This window comes from Micromys minutus (assembly GCF_963924665.1).
Source record: "Micromys minutus genome assembly, chromosome: 23".
Taxonomy (NCBI): Eukaryota; Metazoa; Chordata; class Mammalia; order Rodentia; family Muridae; genus Micromys; species Micromys minutus.
Window position 1 is genome coordinate 16484169 of NC_137958.1, and position 18341 is coordinate 16502509.

At 33.6% G+C, this 18341-nt stretch overlaps 1 protein-coding gene across 6 annotated transcripts in view; it reads left to right on the forward strand.

Annotated features, from left to right (window-relative positions):
* CD36 (CD36 molecule (CD36 blood group)) overlaps window positions 1-18130 on the forward strand; it is a 91076-nt gene extending 72946 nt beyond the window's left edge. For all 6 annotated transcript variants that reach the window (XM_080936564.1, XM_080936562.1, XM_080936563.1 and 3 more), the window contains 10 exons: window positions 247-426; window positions 1599-1690; window positions 3539-3585; window positions 9329-9398; window positions 10449-10636; window positions 11801-11919; window positions 13245-13318; window positions 13824-13878; window positions 14644-14808; window positions 17177-18130. In XM_080936564.1, coding sequence (XP_080792690.1) covers window positions 247-426; window positions 1599-1690; window positions 3539-3585; window positions 9329-9398; window positions 10449-10636; window positions 11801-11919; window positions 13245-13318; window positions 13824-13878; window positions 14644-14808 — 990 coding nt within the window. In that variant the 3' untranslated portion in view covers window positions 17177-18130. The remainder of the gene's footprint in view (window positions 1-246; window positions 427-1598; window positions 1691-3538; window positions 3586-9328; window positions 9399-10448; window positions 10637-11800; window positions 11920-13244; window positions 13319-13823; window positions 13879-14643; window positions 14809-17176) is intronic.
* The last annotated feature ends 211 nt before the right edge of the window (window positions 18131-18341 follow it).

Here is an 18341-nt window from a genome sequence, read left to right on the forward strand (position 1 = left end):
TGATCCAATCAGCATAATCAATTGGCTTAACTGATTGATTAATTAGTACCATTTAAAAATCACCTCTTTAAAAATGCATTCCTATAAGGGATTAAAATAATGGAACAAATTATCATTTTAGACTAGGCAGGATTTGGCAGATTTTCAAGGTTTATTTTGATTTTAATTGAACTCATTTGCTATATTTAATTTATGTATTTAAGAAATATAATATTTTGATTTCTCAGATAGTGATTGTTTTTGTAGGCTGCACCACATATCTACCAGAATTCATTTGTTCAAGTTGTGCTCAACTCCCTTATCAAAAAGTCCAAGTCTTCTATGTTCCAAACAAGATCTCTGAAAGAACTCTTGTGGGGTTACACTGATCCATTCTTGAGTTTGGTTCCATATCCTATAAATACCACAGTTGGTGTGTTTTATCCTGTAAGTACCAAATATAAATGTTTGCTATATTTTTAAGTACGTAAATAAAATCTTAATGGAAAATACTTATGATTTTGCATATTAGTCTTACTAGTTATTCTGAGAACATATAATTCATTATTTTTAAAGTTCAAATTTTACATGCTCTTAGTTTTGTAGTAAAAGATTACTTAATATGCTTGACTGAATTTTGATTTAAAAATTAATTATATTTTCTTCTTATTGAACAATTATTTGTAAATAGATAAATATTTGCATGTTGTATTTACTGTTAATTTTTTCTAAAGAACCAAATTTAATATGTCTTTGTATTAAAAATTAAATGTATTAATCATATCTTTCCTCATTTCCTAGAGTTATAATTTTATTAAAGTTTCATTTAAATATTGTAAATTTTCACTTAAGATATTCAGTAAGCTTCTCTTAGTGAGGTTTGCCAGTCACCTGCACAGAATGGCTGTTTGGTGGTTAAGAGGATGTCGACTTCTTGCTATATTTAGTTTCATCTTTAAGTTTTGGCTTCCCAACGGGATGAGAACAAAATGACTAACCCAAATCTCTGTGTTGATCATTGTATAGTAGGACACTGGATAGCAATACTGCTTAGGTTTTCCTGTTCCTTATTGCTAATGTTTCAGATTACTCAGGTGTATATTAGTTTAACACTAACAGAAAAGCCTGAAGGAATTAGAGTCAATTACTCGTTCAACTAAATCATCACAGCTCTTTCTCTGGCTAAGATAATTTAAATGATGTCTGCGCATTCTTGTTCATTTTACTAACCACTACTAATGATTCAAGAAGTTAGAGTATATTTAGGAATCTGTAGAAATCTTGTAAGTTTAGCTCAGAGGGTTCTTACATGAGCATAATGGGAACAATGAGCAACATTCCATCTGGTTGATGGCACCTCCCAGCCGCTGTCACTTACTTTCTTGTGTTTTGTGTGAGCATGTAATGCTTATTTGTAGCCAATCTTTATACTGTAACATTAAAATCCTTTACGTTCAAAATATAAAAGTCATGTTGTGTTATATATCACAAATTATTTTTAAAAAATGATTCTGAATGACCCAATCTGAAAAAAAATGTAAAAGTATGTTAGTCATACGTGTTGTGACATTAAAGTAGATAGAAGTAGATCCACAGTAATTTTGATTTGTGTTTTTCAGTACAATAACACTGTAGATGGAGTTTATAAAGTATACAATGGAAAGGACAACATAAGCAAAGTGGCCATTATTGATTCCTATAAAGGGAAAAAGTAAGTAACTGTGTGTGTGTGTGTCTGTGTGTGTGTGTGTGTGTCTGTGTGTGTGAGTGTGTGTGTGTGTGTGTGTGTGTGTGTGTATGTGTGTGTGTGAGAGAGAGAGAGAGAGTGAGAACAAGAAACAGACAGACAGACAGACATAAAGACAGAGAAAAGGAGAAACAAAGACACACAGAGAGAAAAAATAGACACATAAAGAGAGAGTGAGTCATACAGACACACAGACAGACTGACTGACAGACAGAGACAGAAAGAAACACAAAGAGAGAAAACTAGAGAGACACATACAGAGAAAGTGAGTCAGGCACACAGACTAGGGTATTCTAATCTGCTCTTCATATTACATTCCTCTTACTATTAAGGCACAAGTATCAGCTTATAAAATAGCCATGGCTAAAGAGCAAACTTGCCAACATTTTTTTTTTTGCCAGACGTTAAGCACCTCATGCCAGCATTTTGTTTATAACCAACCTGAATGACAGCAACATAAACATATAAAAACTTTGCCCTTATTCGTAGCTTGGCTTAGAGAAATGCAGGTTTAATTTTTTTCTCTACAGTATATCTCACATTAGAGCACACCCATACAATTAAGTGATAACAAATTAAAACACCAACATAAGGTAGGCAAATATTATGCTTTTTAAAATGACCATATGAAAACTATATATACATATATATATATATATATTACAAAAACTTTTTCCAAATGAGTCATAACAGGTAAATGTATAAAGTGAATTCATGCTCCTTTACAATTTTACTGACATGGCAACATTTTCTACTGATAGAATATGAAATTAGTATTTCAAAAAAAGTGAACATAATATACAATATATCACCTTGAAAGATTAAACATCACAATAAGTTCATGAATCTATAGTTTTCTGTGTCTCAGTTCCTACAATTCATCTGAAAGTATTCTAATTTTTGATATGAGTAAAATGGAAAGAAAATTAATACATAACAGGAGAAAAAGAATTCTTAAGGTTGTTGGATTGTGTACTTGATTTAACTGTGTTCTGGGTTAGTATAACTGGCACTACTTCCTTTAAGAAAATCAATCAACGGTGTATTTTGATATCCTAGTATACTTTTTTTTAGGAAACACAGCTTGATGTTTTTTCTCATTCAAATGACTAAAAGAGATTCATAGGGAATTAATGCTAATCTTTGCAATCTGTGCCATATAGTAGTACATATAATATTGATAATAAAAGATAAATAAGTCCTGTCCCAGTCTAATACTGGTCTCTTATAATGCTAAAATAGAAAATATCTAAAGCCTGTTAAAAATCCAATGAGGAAAGTAAACATTATTTACATATTTTGAATTCTATAAATCTAAACCCTTGTTTCTCTGCTTTCTTCTTCTTCTTCTTCTTTTTTTTTTTTTTTTTTTTTTTTTTTTTCACATCTATCTGATGAGGAGCTCAGGTTAGGAATGACCTTACTACCTTCTTTCTGTCAGGATGAACACTGAATAAACTACCACACAATTCATTTCTCTCAAGAAAACCAATTCCTGCTTGGAGATCAACATTTCTCTTATTTTCTTCCAGTACCATGTCTATCTGAATGGTTTCTAATGAGCTTGGCATTTAGCTTCTTATGTTTATGGTATGTCCTCTTATGTTGCCCAGTACTTCCTTCATAGCATTAAGATTAGAGGATCAAACAATCATGGATTGCTTGAGGCTGAATGTTTATTAAATCTTGGCTGTCAACAGCTCTATTCCTTATTATGTTGATGAAAGTAAAGTTTCAAGACTGAAAGAGTAATTCGAATATGGTGTTCTTGAAATGAGAGTATTTGTTCATCTTTTCTCTTTTATTCCTAAGGAATTTGTCCTATTGGCCAAGTTATTGCGACATGATTAATGGCACAGGTAAGAATTTTTGTAACAACCACAATGAAAAAACTTCACCTTTTTCCCACAACTCTCGCCCCTCCCAGTTAAAGAAATCCAGGTTGAGGAACTATAACTACCAATCAGCATAATTCAGAGTCTATTTTGGGGTAGGGTAGAAATAGAATATGTCCCAAATGCCATAGTATTTTTTAGATTAACCATAGAAAATAAGCCTTGTTTCATTACAAAAAAAAGTTCTTTTAGGTAAAGTATCTCACTTAGGGATTTGGCAACCAACAAGTTGGCTAAAAACAAATGTAGAGGTCTAGTTACTAGTTAATCAGTTTTAATAGTAGTCTTAAAATGTAAATGCTAAGAAACACAAATTCATATAGGAAGCCCCCTTCACCCAGTGAGATACAGAGTTTAGATAGAGGTAACAAAGTTGGAGAGCAGAATAACAAGTTGGTCAGCATGAAGGCAGAAAAGGAAAACTAAGACAAGGTTAAATATCTACTATCAGAAAGAATATACACAAAAATGTGTTCTCTTCATTAGACTTGGAATGCAGAGAGACAATAAATATCTTTGCTTTTGGATACAGCTAGGTTGAGGTTATCATTGCCCTTAAGGAAAAGCAAAGTACACACTGTCCTCCCACATAAGAACTATGGTTGTAAAACACAATGGCAGTCAAATACCACCGAGCAATCTAAATCAAGTTAAGCCTTTAATTAGTAAGAAGCACATACATAATGTTTACAAAGTAGGAGAGGGAACACTCAATTGGAAAGTGATATAATGAAGAAGGTGACAGCTTAATAACAAAGGAAGCCGGGGCTACCTTTCCAAAGGCGCAATTGGGAATTGCAGGTTTGTTTACTTTTGTTCTGTCTCACAGGGCAGAAAAGAACGAGCCAAGACAGTGATGTTTTCAAAGACACCTTTCCAAATAAATTGTCAAGTAGTTCAATACTTTGTTATATAATATGCTTTCTACTGTGCTGTTCCCAAACAGTAATAACTGCGTTGGAAAATTCAGCAAGAACTCTGTTCATGATCTAAGAAACTGGTTGAACTGAAGAGAGTAGAGCTTTGGAAAAGTATTCATGATAAGGACAGGAACCTCAGTAATGAAACCTAGGACATTGAGGCAGACTCTAGAGGTAAAAGTAGTACAAAGAGAGAGGAGTAATTGGGAGATGATCCCTGTGAGAGGAACCATTGATATGGGACTAGGAAGGAGCAACTACTGCTGAAAAAAAGGTGCTAACATGTGCCCACCACTATCTAAAATTACATTTTGTTGTGGTTTGAAACACAGCCACTAAAAGGAAAAACACACATTTAGAATGCTTCTCTTTAGAAAAGCAACTCTTGGGTGATAGGAAGATAATTTGCCTAGGAGATAGTGTGATAAAAAGTATAGGGACCAAGTTGGATTCTTAGGAACCATGGGGCGGGGGAAACACTGAACATAGTTAAGCATAGTTGTAATTCTACAGTTGAGGAGGCTGAGATGGATGAATACCTGGAGTTCATTCCCTGGCCTGCCCAGCCTTATCAGTAAGCTTTAGGTCCCAGTAAGAGAAGTCAGATAAAAGAATAAAGATGGACAATATCTGTAGAGTTATACACCAAATTTCTCTCTGGTCTAGACACATACACGAATATATAGACAAAAGAAAACTATGACTCCACTAATAACTATCTTACATTTCTTGCCTATGAAAATTTGTGGATTTAATTATTCTCTATCTTCAGTGGTATTTCAGAAAAGTAATTTAAGTGTTTGCAATATATGACACTTTAGTTGATTAACCTCTGGATGCTCAAGTGTAGGCAATGCCTACTGGTATGGAGAATTTAAACTATCTAGCCCTCTAAGTGAATCAAATGTTAGTAACGAGAACACTGTGATTTTCTTGACTCTATTTATAGAAGCATGAGTGAAGAATGAAAGTCATAAGGTTAAAAAATAAAACCTGCTGAGAGAAGTGCATGAACACGTAACTGAAGGATGTGTCAGAACATTTTACCCAAATACAGACAGAGGTTGCTCACTTTAGACATCTTCATTAGTGAAAGAGAGTGAAGAAACGTCTGGTTACTTCTACACTTCTTCGGTGTCTGCCATGGAGGACAATTACATTGAAATTTGAATAAACAATAAAATGTCAACTGAAGTATAAAATATTTTGAAACATATGAGAAATTTTAGTGAGGAAAAAAATTAAAAATTAAATCAGATGGACAGATCACTGTAATCATTAGAAAAATGCCGATATACTAGGGATACTGAAGGCATTTATGCCAAGAAAAGTGCCAACTTGATGATAGAGGGGGATATTTCAAATACACATTCACAAGTTTAACAGTGGCTTTAGTAGGGTTATTTTTTTTTTTGTTTTAATAGCAGTGAATATACTATATATATATATATATATATATATATATATATATATATATATACTATATATATATAAATTTTAAGTAATTTACCTGTAATTCCAGCCTCATTGTATTGCTGTGGTGCAATGCTCTGTCTTGATGTACACAGGGAATAAAAGATTGATCTTATTTTTCTAGTTCTTTACTGAGGGAAGTCAGAACAAGAGCTAAAGGCAGGAACTTTTCCCCAAAGTTTATGTATGAATGTAGTTTGCTGGCTTGCTCACAAGTTCATTTTAGGCTGTTGGTTAGCTAACTTTCTTATGTAGCTCGGGTCCATCATCCTAAGAAGTAGCAGTACTCACAGTTGTCTAGGCCCTCATCCACTGATTAAAAATCAAGATACTCTATGTCTTAGACAGTGTTCTATTGCTGTGAAGAGACACAAGGACCACAGCAATTCTTACAAAAGAGAGTGTTTAATTGAAGATTGCTTATGGTATCTGAGGTTTAGCTCATTATCATCAAAGCATGGTAGCGTATTAGAAGCAGACATGGTTCTAGAGAGTAGCTGAGGGTTCTACATCTGGATGGACACTAAGCCAGACATGTAAGACAATGGATCTGCCTTCAGGTTTTTAAACCTAACCTCTGTGACACACTTCCTTCAAAGAGGCCACACCTACTAATTTCTTCTAAACAGTCCCACTCCTTGATAACTGAGCATTCTTTTATAAGTCTATGAGGGCATTTTTATTCAAATCAACTGAATTTCACTCCCTGCACCCATAGGCCTATATCCATATCATAAACTGTAAAGATGTATTAAGTCTACCTTTCATAGCCCCCATATTCTATCACAGGCTCAATGCTCTTTAAAAGTTATTCTGAGATTCAAGGCAATCTCTTTCTATTTTCCTTTTTTAAAACTTTCTATTGGCTCTTAGTGAATTTTCCATCATGTACCTAAATCTCACTCATCTCTCTCATCCCTCCTACGACCCCCATCTTTTTGCAACCTCTACTTGTGGAAGTTACAGTGTGTCACGGTGTATCCTGTTATCTAGTCTTTGGTTTACATATACATTCTTTCCTTGCAAGTGTTCATTGCAATAACTCATTACCTCTCTTACTCTAACACCCACGGGGCTGGCTTATCTGAAACTGCCACAAATATGGCCAGCTCTATCCTGCTGCCTAGGCAAATTGCAGGGCAATTTCAAAATTTCAACTGCAAAATCAAGTATTGCAGTTGGTCATGACATGGCCAGGTCCCCCACTCTCATGACCCCAGGGTGAGCTCTCCCACCTGGCATAGATAGGAAGGGATGAGGGAAGGAGGGGCTGACTTGCCCTCGTCTGAACACATCCCAGCAGATAAGAGGCACAACAGGTTCCTGTGCTCATACCCTTAGGGCCAGTTCACCTGCAACTCCGTGTCCAGGGCCAGCTCTACTATGCTCTACTATACTACCGGGCAAGGTGCAGAGCCCACTCTCCCAAGTGCTGCAGTATGTTAGCAGCAGGGACAGCTTTCCTGTAAGTCCCTATAAAATCAAAATAATAGCAGATCACATATTTCCGACATAGAGGGGTAGCAATGTGTTACCATTGCAAAGGGGAGAAAGGGGAACATAGAGAGGTAACAATGGGAGACTGAAAAGCAGACGAGAAAACTCCGAATTCTGCATTTCCATGTCTGATGTCAAAGTGCACTTCAGACTGACTCCTTTCAGCTTTGTTGATAGTAACACGCTTCTCTCTGGTTCCACACCACGCCTATCTTTCTCCCTGGACTTTATCCAATATCTCGCATTTCCAACATCTTGGCATCTGCAAGACAAACCAAACTTCACCTACATAGCTTCATTCAATGGCTTCTCTAGGCCTTCATGAAGAGGGATTCCCGGTATATTTCTGGCTTCAGTAACTTTGTTTATTTGCAAAGGGAGATTTTACAACCTTATCTCTAAAGCCAGAACCAGGAGATGGCTGAAGCTGCCAAGTTGTGCTGATTGCGGAGACTAGAACTTGGCCATCTCTTTCAGTTACATTTTCATTGAATTTTGTAGTTGATAGTTTCCTTCCTTGTATAAATTTTCCTTTACATTTTTTTCACAAGTTGGAAGCTTAGATGGTAGGTCTTGCTCTGAGATCACCACTCCCTTATTCCATTTAACATTAAGTCTTTTCATTAAACTTTTAGTCTCCATCAGCACTGGATTTAGCTCCTGGTGTTCCTGTTTTCCTCAAACTGCATATGTTGTATATTTCCTGGATCTGTATACTCCTTTTTATGATAGCTCTGCATAAGTGTCACCACTACTAGCCACAAGATAAAGTCAATATGAGACGGTCTTGAAATCTCTTTTGCCATTGCCATTAATCCAAAACTATTCAATTTAACCTTAGGCAGACTTTTTGGGGGAGAGGAGGGCAGAAATCATCCATATTCTTTGACAAAATATCACAGGAATGGTCTCTAGGCTACTTCCTAACATTCTTTTCCTCTAAATTATCTTGAGTCAAGCCCCCACAGCTCAAGTCTTCTTTAACACCACCTTCCATGTTCCTACTAGCACAGTCCATTAAGCCCCGCGTGAAGCATTTGACTGCATTTCTAGCCCAAAGTTCCAAAGTTCACATTTAACCAACAAGCAGTCAAAGTGATACCTCACTCCCTGGAACCAAGTTCTGTCTTAGTGAAGAGTCTATTGCTATAAACAGGTATCATGACCATGGAAACTCATATGAAGAGTTGGGCTTGCTACAATTACAGCAGTTTAGTCCATTGTCATCTTGGAGACATGAATGACTGCATGAAGGCAGAGAGTGCAGGAAGCAACAAGAAGAGAAAGACACTGAACCTAGCTTGGGTTTTGGAAACTTGAAAGCCCACCCCCAGTGACCCATTTCTTCCAATAAGGCCACACCTACCAATTCCTTCCTAGTCAAGTCACTCCCTGATGACTAAGCATTTAAATTTAATCTATGATTTTTGTTCAAATCATTATACTCCCTTACAGACTTACTCGTGGGCCAATAGAATCTAGGAAAGTCTTCAGTGGAGGTTTTCTTGTCAAATCATTTTGGGTAGTTCAAATTGATAAAAATATTTAGGACATCTGTTGTAATTGAAATGATCTGTGAGACTATATAGGTTATATGAAAGATGCTTTGGTTATATATTGAAAATGATAACTTGTATATACTTAAGTAAATAAAATATACCTCTTATTTTCTAAAAGTCACTATCCTACTAGGTAACTTTAAAATTTTATATGCAGTATATGTTTTATTTCTATTGACTATACTAAAAAGATATTTACAGATTTTTCTAGAATTCACATCACATAGAAACAACTGTATCTGGGTTGATTTTTAACAGATGCAGCCTCTTTTCCACCTTTTGTTGAGAAGTCTCGGATACTAAGATTCTTTTCCTCTGACATTTGTAGGTAAGTTTCGGGAGTGTAAACATTATACTTTTCCAACTCCAGTCTTTAAACAAAAAATGGGAAGCATATTTACTTACTCTATTTTTTTTTAAAAAATAGACAAATATTTCTCTTGATTTTTTAAGAATAAATGTGGCAAATAAAATTTATATTTATTGATTCTTCCAAATTAACTTTTATATTCCAACATTAAAGAACAAGTCATTTTCTTGACATTTCTGAGTAATATTTATCATGTCTTCTGATAAAGTTCTGAGATACAGAAAACAAGTGTAAAGGGAACCTTATCTTTCTGAAAACATCTGAAGAAAATAATGCATTTGTTCCAGAGCTCTGTTAAAGATCCACACAGAAAAGTTTTTGAGCTGGTGGAGTTGAATATATATCCATGAGTATAAAAACCCACACAACTACATTGATCTATATCTTATCCTTGATTTTTAGTCTCATCCATGATGATGATATTATAGACAGATTTATTGATTAGACATCACAGAATCATTGCTCTGTAAAAATATAATTTCTGAGAACAGTGCTTTGTCACAGGGGTAGCTGGGGATCAGAGAGAATATTGAATAATCTCTGACACACAGAATTGCTCATGGAGACACGGGGTGAATGACTGAGATCAGGTCTAAGCCCACCATGCACATGTTCTGACAAATGAGTGGCTTTTTCTTTAAGCTTTTGTGTAACATGGACAGACCTAAATTGAGCCCAATTCTATAATTTGAGTAAGACATATACATATTTGTTAAATAAAAGAATTTATGTATAAACCCTTCTCTGACATTGATCCTCCATGACAGTTTACATGTAAACTTGACCTTAAAAGATTTTATACTCATGCTTTTAACCATGTTATATCTTAAAATGTAAAAACAGCATCACAAAGTTTCCTATGAATTAAAAACAAATTTAAAATTGTATCCGGAATATGTGCCATTTAATTTAGACCAAGAATATAAATTAATTTAAACAAAAAAATAAGATTTCCAGAAGAGGATTCACTTCTCTAGTATAAAGGTCTTTTCTTGAAATCCCATGTAGGTCTATCTACGCTGTGTTTGGATCGGAAATTGACCTTAAAGGAATCCCCGTGTACAGATTTGTTCTTCCAGCCAATGCCTTTGCATCACCACATCAGAATCCAGACAACCACTGTTTCTGCACTGAAAAAGTAGTCTCAAATAACTGTACATCCTATGGTGTGCTAGACATTGGCAAATGCAAAGAAGGTGTGTAGATATGGTCATTGTCAAAGCTCATGTAAATTTGTATTTATTATGCTTCTGGATTTTATTCTTTAAGTTGTAACATGTACAAATTAGATGGGGCTAATTACCATTGTATTATGCAAAATGAGCTAAAATTCAGAAAGATAAGTATCTCAAATATTCTCTTATATGCAGAATGTAAAGTGAAATCTCTCTCTTTCTCTCTCAGTGTGTGGATGTGTGTGTGTGTGTGTGTGTGTGTGTGTGTGTGTGTGTGTGTGTGTGGTGTAGTCATAAAACTACAATAGAGACCACAATAGGAAAGAAGAAAATCTTAAGCTGGGAAGAGTTGATGATGAAATTCACATGACAAGAAAGCTTAGAGAAGGGCTACTAGTTGAATGAAAGAATGCAGAGGAAAGAGAAGGAGATAAATGAATAAATATCTTGACACCTAGTATAATATTAACCCCTAACTCTTTTTTGGGACATTTAAAATGAAAAAAGCTATGCTAATGAAACATAAACTTCGGTGGAGTGCATTTTGCTTTGCTTTTATGGCTTTTTTCCCTGGCTTTGTCTTCTGTCTGTCTTTCTTTCTGAAGCTACTGTTGTGTTGTTAGTATTTATAAAACTGATTTATTTGAAAAATCACACTGGTTTTATACCATCTTGTTCTGAAGTTTATGGAAAAAATTCCAGTGTACAATGAGTTGTCTAATCATCTGCTCTTGTTGTAGCACCCCTGCCTTTAGAAAGCAGAGAATTAAATAAGCTGTTATTATGTCCCTAAAGCAAGAATGGAACAACACAGACTTCAGAGTCATCCTTGTCATGTTTGTATTTATTGTAGAATAATCAGGATAATGAACAAACTACTGAGATGTTCAGCGCAGTTTAGCACCACTCAAAGTTTGAACATGTTCTAATTTGGTTCAACAGTGAACTTCAAAATGTTAGAAATCGGTGTGTGAGGAATCAGACAAGTAGCTGTTTAATAAAATGTCACAGTTATTCATGTTATTTTGCATGATACTAAACACATGATGGTAAACTCTTACCATCAGCATTTCAAAAACAAGTATATTTTAATCCACAAAAGCTTCATCCTCTAGCAAAAACTTTAAATAATATGTGAGCTATAAAGTAATCTATATCCAACTGTCTCTTAAAATGTGTCTTCAGGAAAGCCTGTGTATATTTCCCTTCCACATTTCCTACATGCAAGTCCTGATATTTCGGAACCTATTGAAGGCTTAAATCCAAATGAAGATGAGCATAGGACGTACTTGGATGTGGAACCTGTAAGTCATTGTCTTATTGACTGATTTAGTTAATGTTCTTCTAAAACTAAAAACGATATTCTTGGACTATACCCTTAACATCAGTGAAACTGTTGGGGAGAATAAAATTTATGTCTTCTTATTCTAATATGAATGACATGAAATTCATTTTTAGTTTCAATAAAATTTCAAAAAGACTTTGTAAGTCTTTCACTGGAATCAAAAATTTCTAATAATAAAAGTTACTATAATTATTCATCACAATCATCATAATCATCATCATCATCATCGTTGTTGTTGTTTTTACACTTAACTGAATTTGCTTTTGTCATGAATCACTGCTATTAGGGATCAATACATATTAGGATTATCTGTAAGTTTTCAGACAAAATACATAACAAGAATAACTTACAAGTGTTGCTATAGTACTAGTGTTAACATTTAAATTATCTAGATATCTTTTTGAATCTTTGAAAGACTATGGACGTTCTCAATATTCTAACAGTAGCTAGCATTCATGTTCTGGAACTGGCTCTCAGCATTTGAGCGCTGTGAAGTCCCATTTCTTTCTGAACCAATTTATGTTAATTTCACAATCTAAAGGAAAAAAATTTTACTGACTTCCCTACCAAAGGCAATTAACAGATACAAGGACAGAAGAAATTATATTAACATTTCATTTCACAATGGAATGATACCTCAAATATCTACTTGGTGTACTCGTTTTATTTTTCTCTCTCTTTCAACTTTATTTTTTAAAAAAAGAGAGACATGTACAGATATTTAAAGAAATTTTGGCATAATACTATATGAATATATTTTTGGTAGTACTTAAATCTTTTATAGGTTTGATAGCATGCATTGAAATCTACTAGTTACAATAATCATAAAGTATATGTAGAACAGAACGTAACATGGAAAAAGTCAGAGTTTTAATGGTATGTATAGATCAAATATAATGAATTTTGAATACCAAAAATTACCTCAAGGCTATATTTAAAAAAAATTTTAATGTTAGTTAAGACAAAGAAATTCTCTCTCCATATATAAATATATATATATATATGTATATATGCATACATTATATATGTAGATACAATGTATGTGTATAAATACAGGTAGAATATAACTACTTACATACATATACACAATGTTTAAATAGCCTAGTTTCTCAGTCTTAAGAAATCTTTCATTTTTTTTCTTACCACTTTATTTATTTAAAAAAGGAGGGATATGTATATTTTTAAATACAAAATGACTCTCTTTGTATAACAGAAAAGGTAAAATCTGACTTTTATAAAGGAATGCTTTAGAAGTTTGTAATTATTTAAATTTGTTCTTTTTAGATAACTGGATTCACTCTACAATTTGCAAAACGACTGCAGGTCAACATACTGGTCAAGCCAGCCAGAAAAATAGAGTGAGTCTCCCTAACAATTGATTTTTAATGCATTAGTAACACTTTCTTATAAGATTGTGAGTAGATAAATAAAAATGGAAAGAATGTCTTGTAGCTTTTCATCTTTATGTTAATATAGAATTATTAAACATCTGGGACATATGTTACTTAAGGAAGAATCAGATCTAATGCTTATTGAAATGGTATTTTTAACTATTGGTTGTATATTGTTGGCTGTACATCTTATGTAGCATATGCCCAAGTATTAGGACTATAAGTCCTAGGTCATATACTTTTGTAGACTAAAATGTGTACCTATGAACCCATAAAATGCAATTACATATCTACATTACATATGCGAATGGAGAACATGAGAGACATCTCTATTAAAATTAATTCATTGAATAGAACAAAAATCAAAGAACTTAAGTAATATACAAAAATAATTGATTTTTGATTGTTTAATTATTATAAATGTATTTAAGTATGTATGTTTCCTCATAATTATATTTGATGTGTATTATAGAGCATTAAAGAATCTAAAGAGAAATTACATCGTACCTATACTGTGGCTAAATGAGGTTAGTATTTCATTAAAACAATATTATATAAAAATATTGGGTATTTAAAATGATATATGTTTTATAATACATAAAAATGTTTATCCAATGCCTATATATATATATATATATGCTCTTACACTTTGATATATCTATTAGAAGAAAGCCAAATTACATAGACGTATTTGTTAAATTTTATGGCTTGTTTTTCAGGCAGACATATAATTTTACAAATTTTACTTTTACACAAGTCAGAATACTCAAGTACTTAAGAAAGAGACATGAATATATGTAACATCACAGAACTCATGATTCCTTGAATATAACAGTAATAAAGACACTAATTATTCCTAGTTAGTACAGATTAGACTAGACTGACAATCATCGCCTGATAAAACTATATTACTGTAGGCTACTAAATTGATTAGTCACAGAATTAGAAAATGCATTGTCCAAACCTTCACAGAATGAACAGCTGTTGACCCTTGCAATTTCTCGCTGACTCTGGGAACCATTTGGAAAGTTGAAAAATGTTTCGAAGAATTTGAAAGGTCAGATAGGTGCATGTGCACTGCTGAGTCCTAGACAGCATGATCAAAGTTGGAAGGGAATCATTACTGCATATCAGCATGTGCAGCAAGTCAACTTTGGATGTAAAGTGAATTTTACTGCCTTGCTGGCACAGGTAGATGACACCTACACGTATGTTTAAAGAACAGAATGGTATAAAATTATTTTTGTTTCGTTCATTTAATAAAATAATACTAATGGTAATCTTGATTGCAGACTGGGACAATTGGCGATGAGAAAGCTGAAATGTTCAGAAAACAAGTGACTGGAAAAATAAATCTACTTGGCATGGTAGAGATGGTCTTACTTGGACTTGGAGTAGTGATGTTTGTTGCTTTTATGATTTCATACTGTGCTTGCAGATCTAAGAATGGGAAATAAGTAAGTGCTCTAACAAAGTCTGTGTTATTTAACTGTTTTCATCTTATCAAAGAGGGATTATACTGTGGTTGGGGATTTAGCTCAGTAGTAGAGCACTTGCCTAGCAACCTTAAGGCCTGGGGTTCAACCTCAGCTCCGGAAAAATAAAAACTGATTATATATCTAGGCACAAATATTTCTGCAGATGTTTAGCCAGCTATAATGTCTTAATACATATCCCAAGTTTTGATGTATTTTAAACTAAGAAACAAATGATGCAGATGTAGAAATATATAGATTTTTGATAAAACACATAGGTAAAGGAAATTGTCATCATAATTCCTTGGTAAATGCTTGTAGATTCAATTCAGACCTTTTCCCAATCAGGACTTAATAGCATGACATCCTGATGAGCAATTAAAAATTATTGTCTGGAAATTAAAATATAAAATTATAAGAAAATAATTAATCGATTTTCTTAGTTTAGAGAAAAAGTACATAATTGTGGATAATACTCAACAGTTTTGGCAAAATTGTACACGGTGTTTTCGATATTAGAGACTACTGTGTCTAGATTTCAATATCCATGTTTCTCTACATGAACAAAATGAAAGCTTAACATACTTGCCTTGGCCTACATGGAAGTGAACTTTGAAAGAGAAGTCTCCAATTTTCTGTCAGATAAATGACATATGAGTAGAAAATGCTTGGGTTGAAAAAAAAAACACTTCAAAATAAGTAAATTTTTTTTTACTAAGGCCAAAAATTGACCATAATCTGTGTCTTTGTAGAAATTTTAATTTTAATCCTAATAACTGAAATTGAACAAATACTGACAATACTAAGCATTTGACATGAATTCCCACATCATCCCTATATTTCCGATAACCTGGAGTAAAGACTAGGAGATATCTTCTGGAGACATTCTAGAAAATGATAAGAAATGCCACATTATTCATGTTGAAAATCTAAGATAAATTAAATCTAAGACATAATGTTTTGTAAAGTTATGCAGAAGTTGGTTATCATTATTGATTGTATGAGAAGTGAGCATCTTAAGGATGTAGAAAAGGCAGCTCAGTGTTTTGTTCTGGATCATTTGTGTCACTTTCTAAACTCATTTGTGTGCACAACAAGTGTTTAAAATGCTAACAAGGCATATACACTTTGTAATGTTCAAAATAAGATGCAAGAGACATGACAGGTGGTTAGGAGCACAGTTTCTCTTCCCAAGGACCCTTTCCCAGCAGGTTGCAGCTACTCTAGTACCACTTTTTGATGTCTTCTCCTGACCTCCACAGTCATCGCACATACTTGATGACAGGCAGACAAGCATGCAGGCGAAATGCCAACACACATGCAATGAAAACTTCTAAATCTATTGTATGAAAGACATTTATTTTCAATAAAAATATGAGAAAAATAAATGTCTCTCCCAAAGTTAAAATACCTTAATATTTCTTATTAACTTAACAACAAGTTATAATGAAACAAAGGTGAATATGTGTTGATATCATAGATTAAACAGCATATTCACTAAAAAGGTACCAAATCCCTGTTCAAATACAAAAGTGTGCCTGTACAAATTATTATTTTCAGTTAAATGAATAACTTTATCGTTGTTTAATGATCCTCGAATATAAAATTTCTTGGGTGTATATACTACTAATTAATAAGAGAATCAAAAGTTCTTGGTGGCTATATCACAGTGTCTGTTTTATTCCCACATTTCATTGTTTTAAAGAAAGAAATATCACCTTTTAAAAACCATGTTTTTAGAAAATAGATTATTTTTTCCCTTGGCAATTAGTTGACTTTACTAGACTCAGAATTATTAGAGGCAGGTTTTTGTAAATAATCATTTTGCAATGTTCTAAATGTTAAGTCTCTGGAATAATTATGCATAATTTTAAGAAGGCGTGGACATAAAAACTGGAATAAGGTGGCATGTCACAGAGAAAATGGCTTGCTGCTTACAGATTGTGAGAATACACCGAGCTAAGTTTGAACGTTGTGCATGTGTGCCTCTTCATGGAAGATAGTCTTGAGTGTATGGCGATCCGTGGCAGCAACAGCAAATTTAATGAACTACCCTCCCTGGTCTTATTTTCTGTGCTTCGTTCTTGGGAGTTAGAATACAGTTTTCTATGTGTCATTCTTGAAGAGGAACACGTGTCTGCTTTATAATAAAACTGTTAGATAATCTCTCTCTTTAGCTTTAGATCTCTTTCAATACCTTTTAGCTTTTAATCTCTCTTGGGCTTCATACATGAAAGTTTCATATCCTGATATGATATGATATATAAGATATGATGTATGTGATATAAGACTATTTATCATTTTATTATATCACTGCTTTCTGATTAGTGTTGTTTCTTCTGCTTTACAGGTAGTGATGGAGCCTCCATCATGCACTGGCTACATCTTTGGAAAAAACCGATCTACAAAAGGAAGACTTAATATATGCTTTGTTTTTACAAAACACACCTATCTTTAGTAGAAGAAATGGTGGTGTGTGCACTCTCTTTCTCTCTTATTGCAGATATAGATATATTTGTAAATCTATATATGCAATAAGCCACGGCATATTTTTAAAAAGATTAACATGTCACTATAGCCTATATTTTTTAATAAAATCCTGCACTTTGTAGAGTCGACCGTTTTCAACTGGGTGGACTTCCATTTCTGTAGAACCACTTATCTTGTTTGGTTTTGATTTACTGAGTTTTCTCCATGTTGGCAAATTTCAAGAATATACATTCTAAGAGACTTTTTTTTTTCCTTATTGAAGGAAACTGTTATCATGTATGGGGTTGCCCCTTCATTTATAGCAAATATTCCTTGTGACTGTCAGCACATGGACTGTCATAAATATGACATCTTTTAAGGATAAAAAAAAATGAAGAATTCACATATGAGCCACTGCTTATATATTGTTTAAGCCTCTCCCTCTCTGGAGTCCTTGGCAACAGCAAGGCCAGGTATCTCAGTGAGTTTTTTTTAACTTTCGGACACAGAGCTTATATGTAAAAAAATCCATCTCATGGACTATTTTTTTTAGCACATCTTAGCTCTTTGCTTTTAAGTATGTTGTCATGTTCCATGCTGCCTAACTCTTTACCAAACTGAGTAGGTTTTTCTCTTTCTGCTCAGCTACAACTAATGTAACTGTGGAGAGCTGTTATAATGTTAAGAGATGTAAGTTATAATAAATGGCTTATTGTATGGAATCTTACAAAAACTAGAATGGCTTTAAAATGTATTTGTGGTAATATCTTCTGCTTTCATAATCTCCCAAACAGGACTGGTTTCTAACATTAAAAGATGCTGTTTCTTAAGTTCACACTTTTTGTCTAGTTACTACTGCATCACAATATGTTGTTGTTGTTGTTATTGAAAGTATTTTATCTGAAATCCTACATTTTTATCACTTAACCTTTCTTCTATGTCTTAATTCAATTGTGAACAGGCATTCTGTTTTAATTTTACAGTAGTAGTGTGAGACTGAAGGCTAATTTCTTGCCAGGGTAAGACACATTGGTAGATTGTTCTGC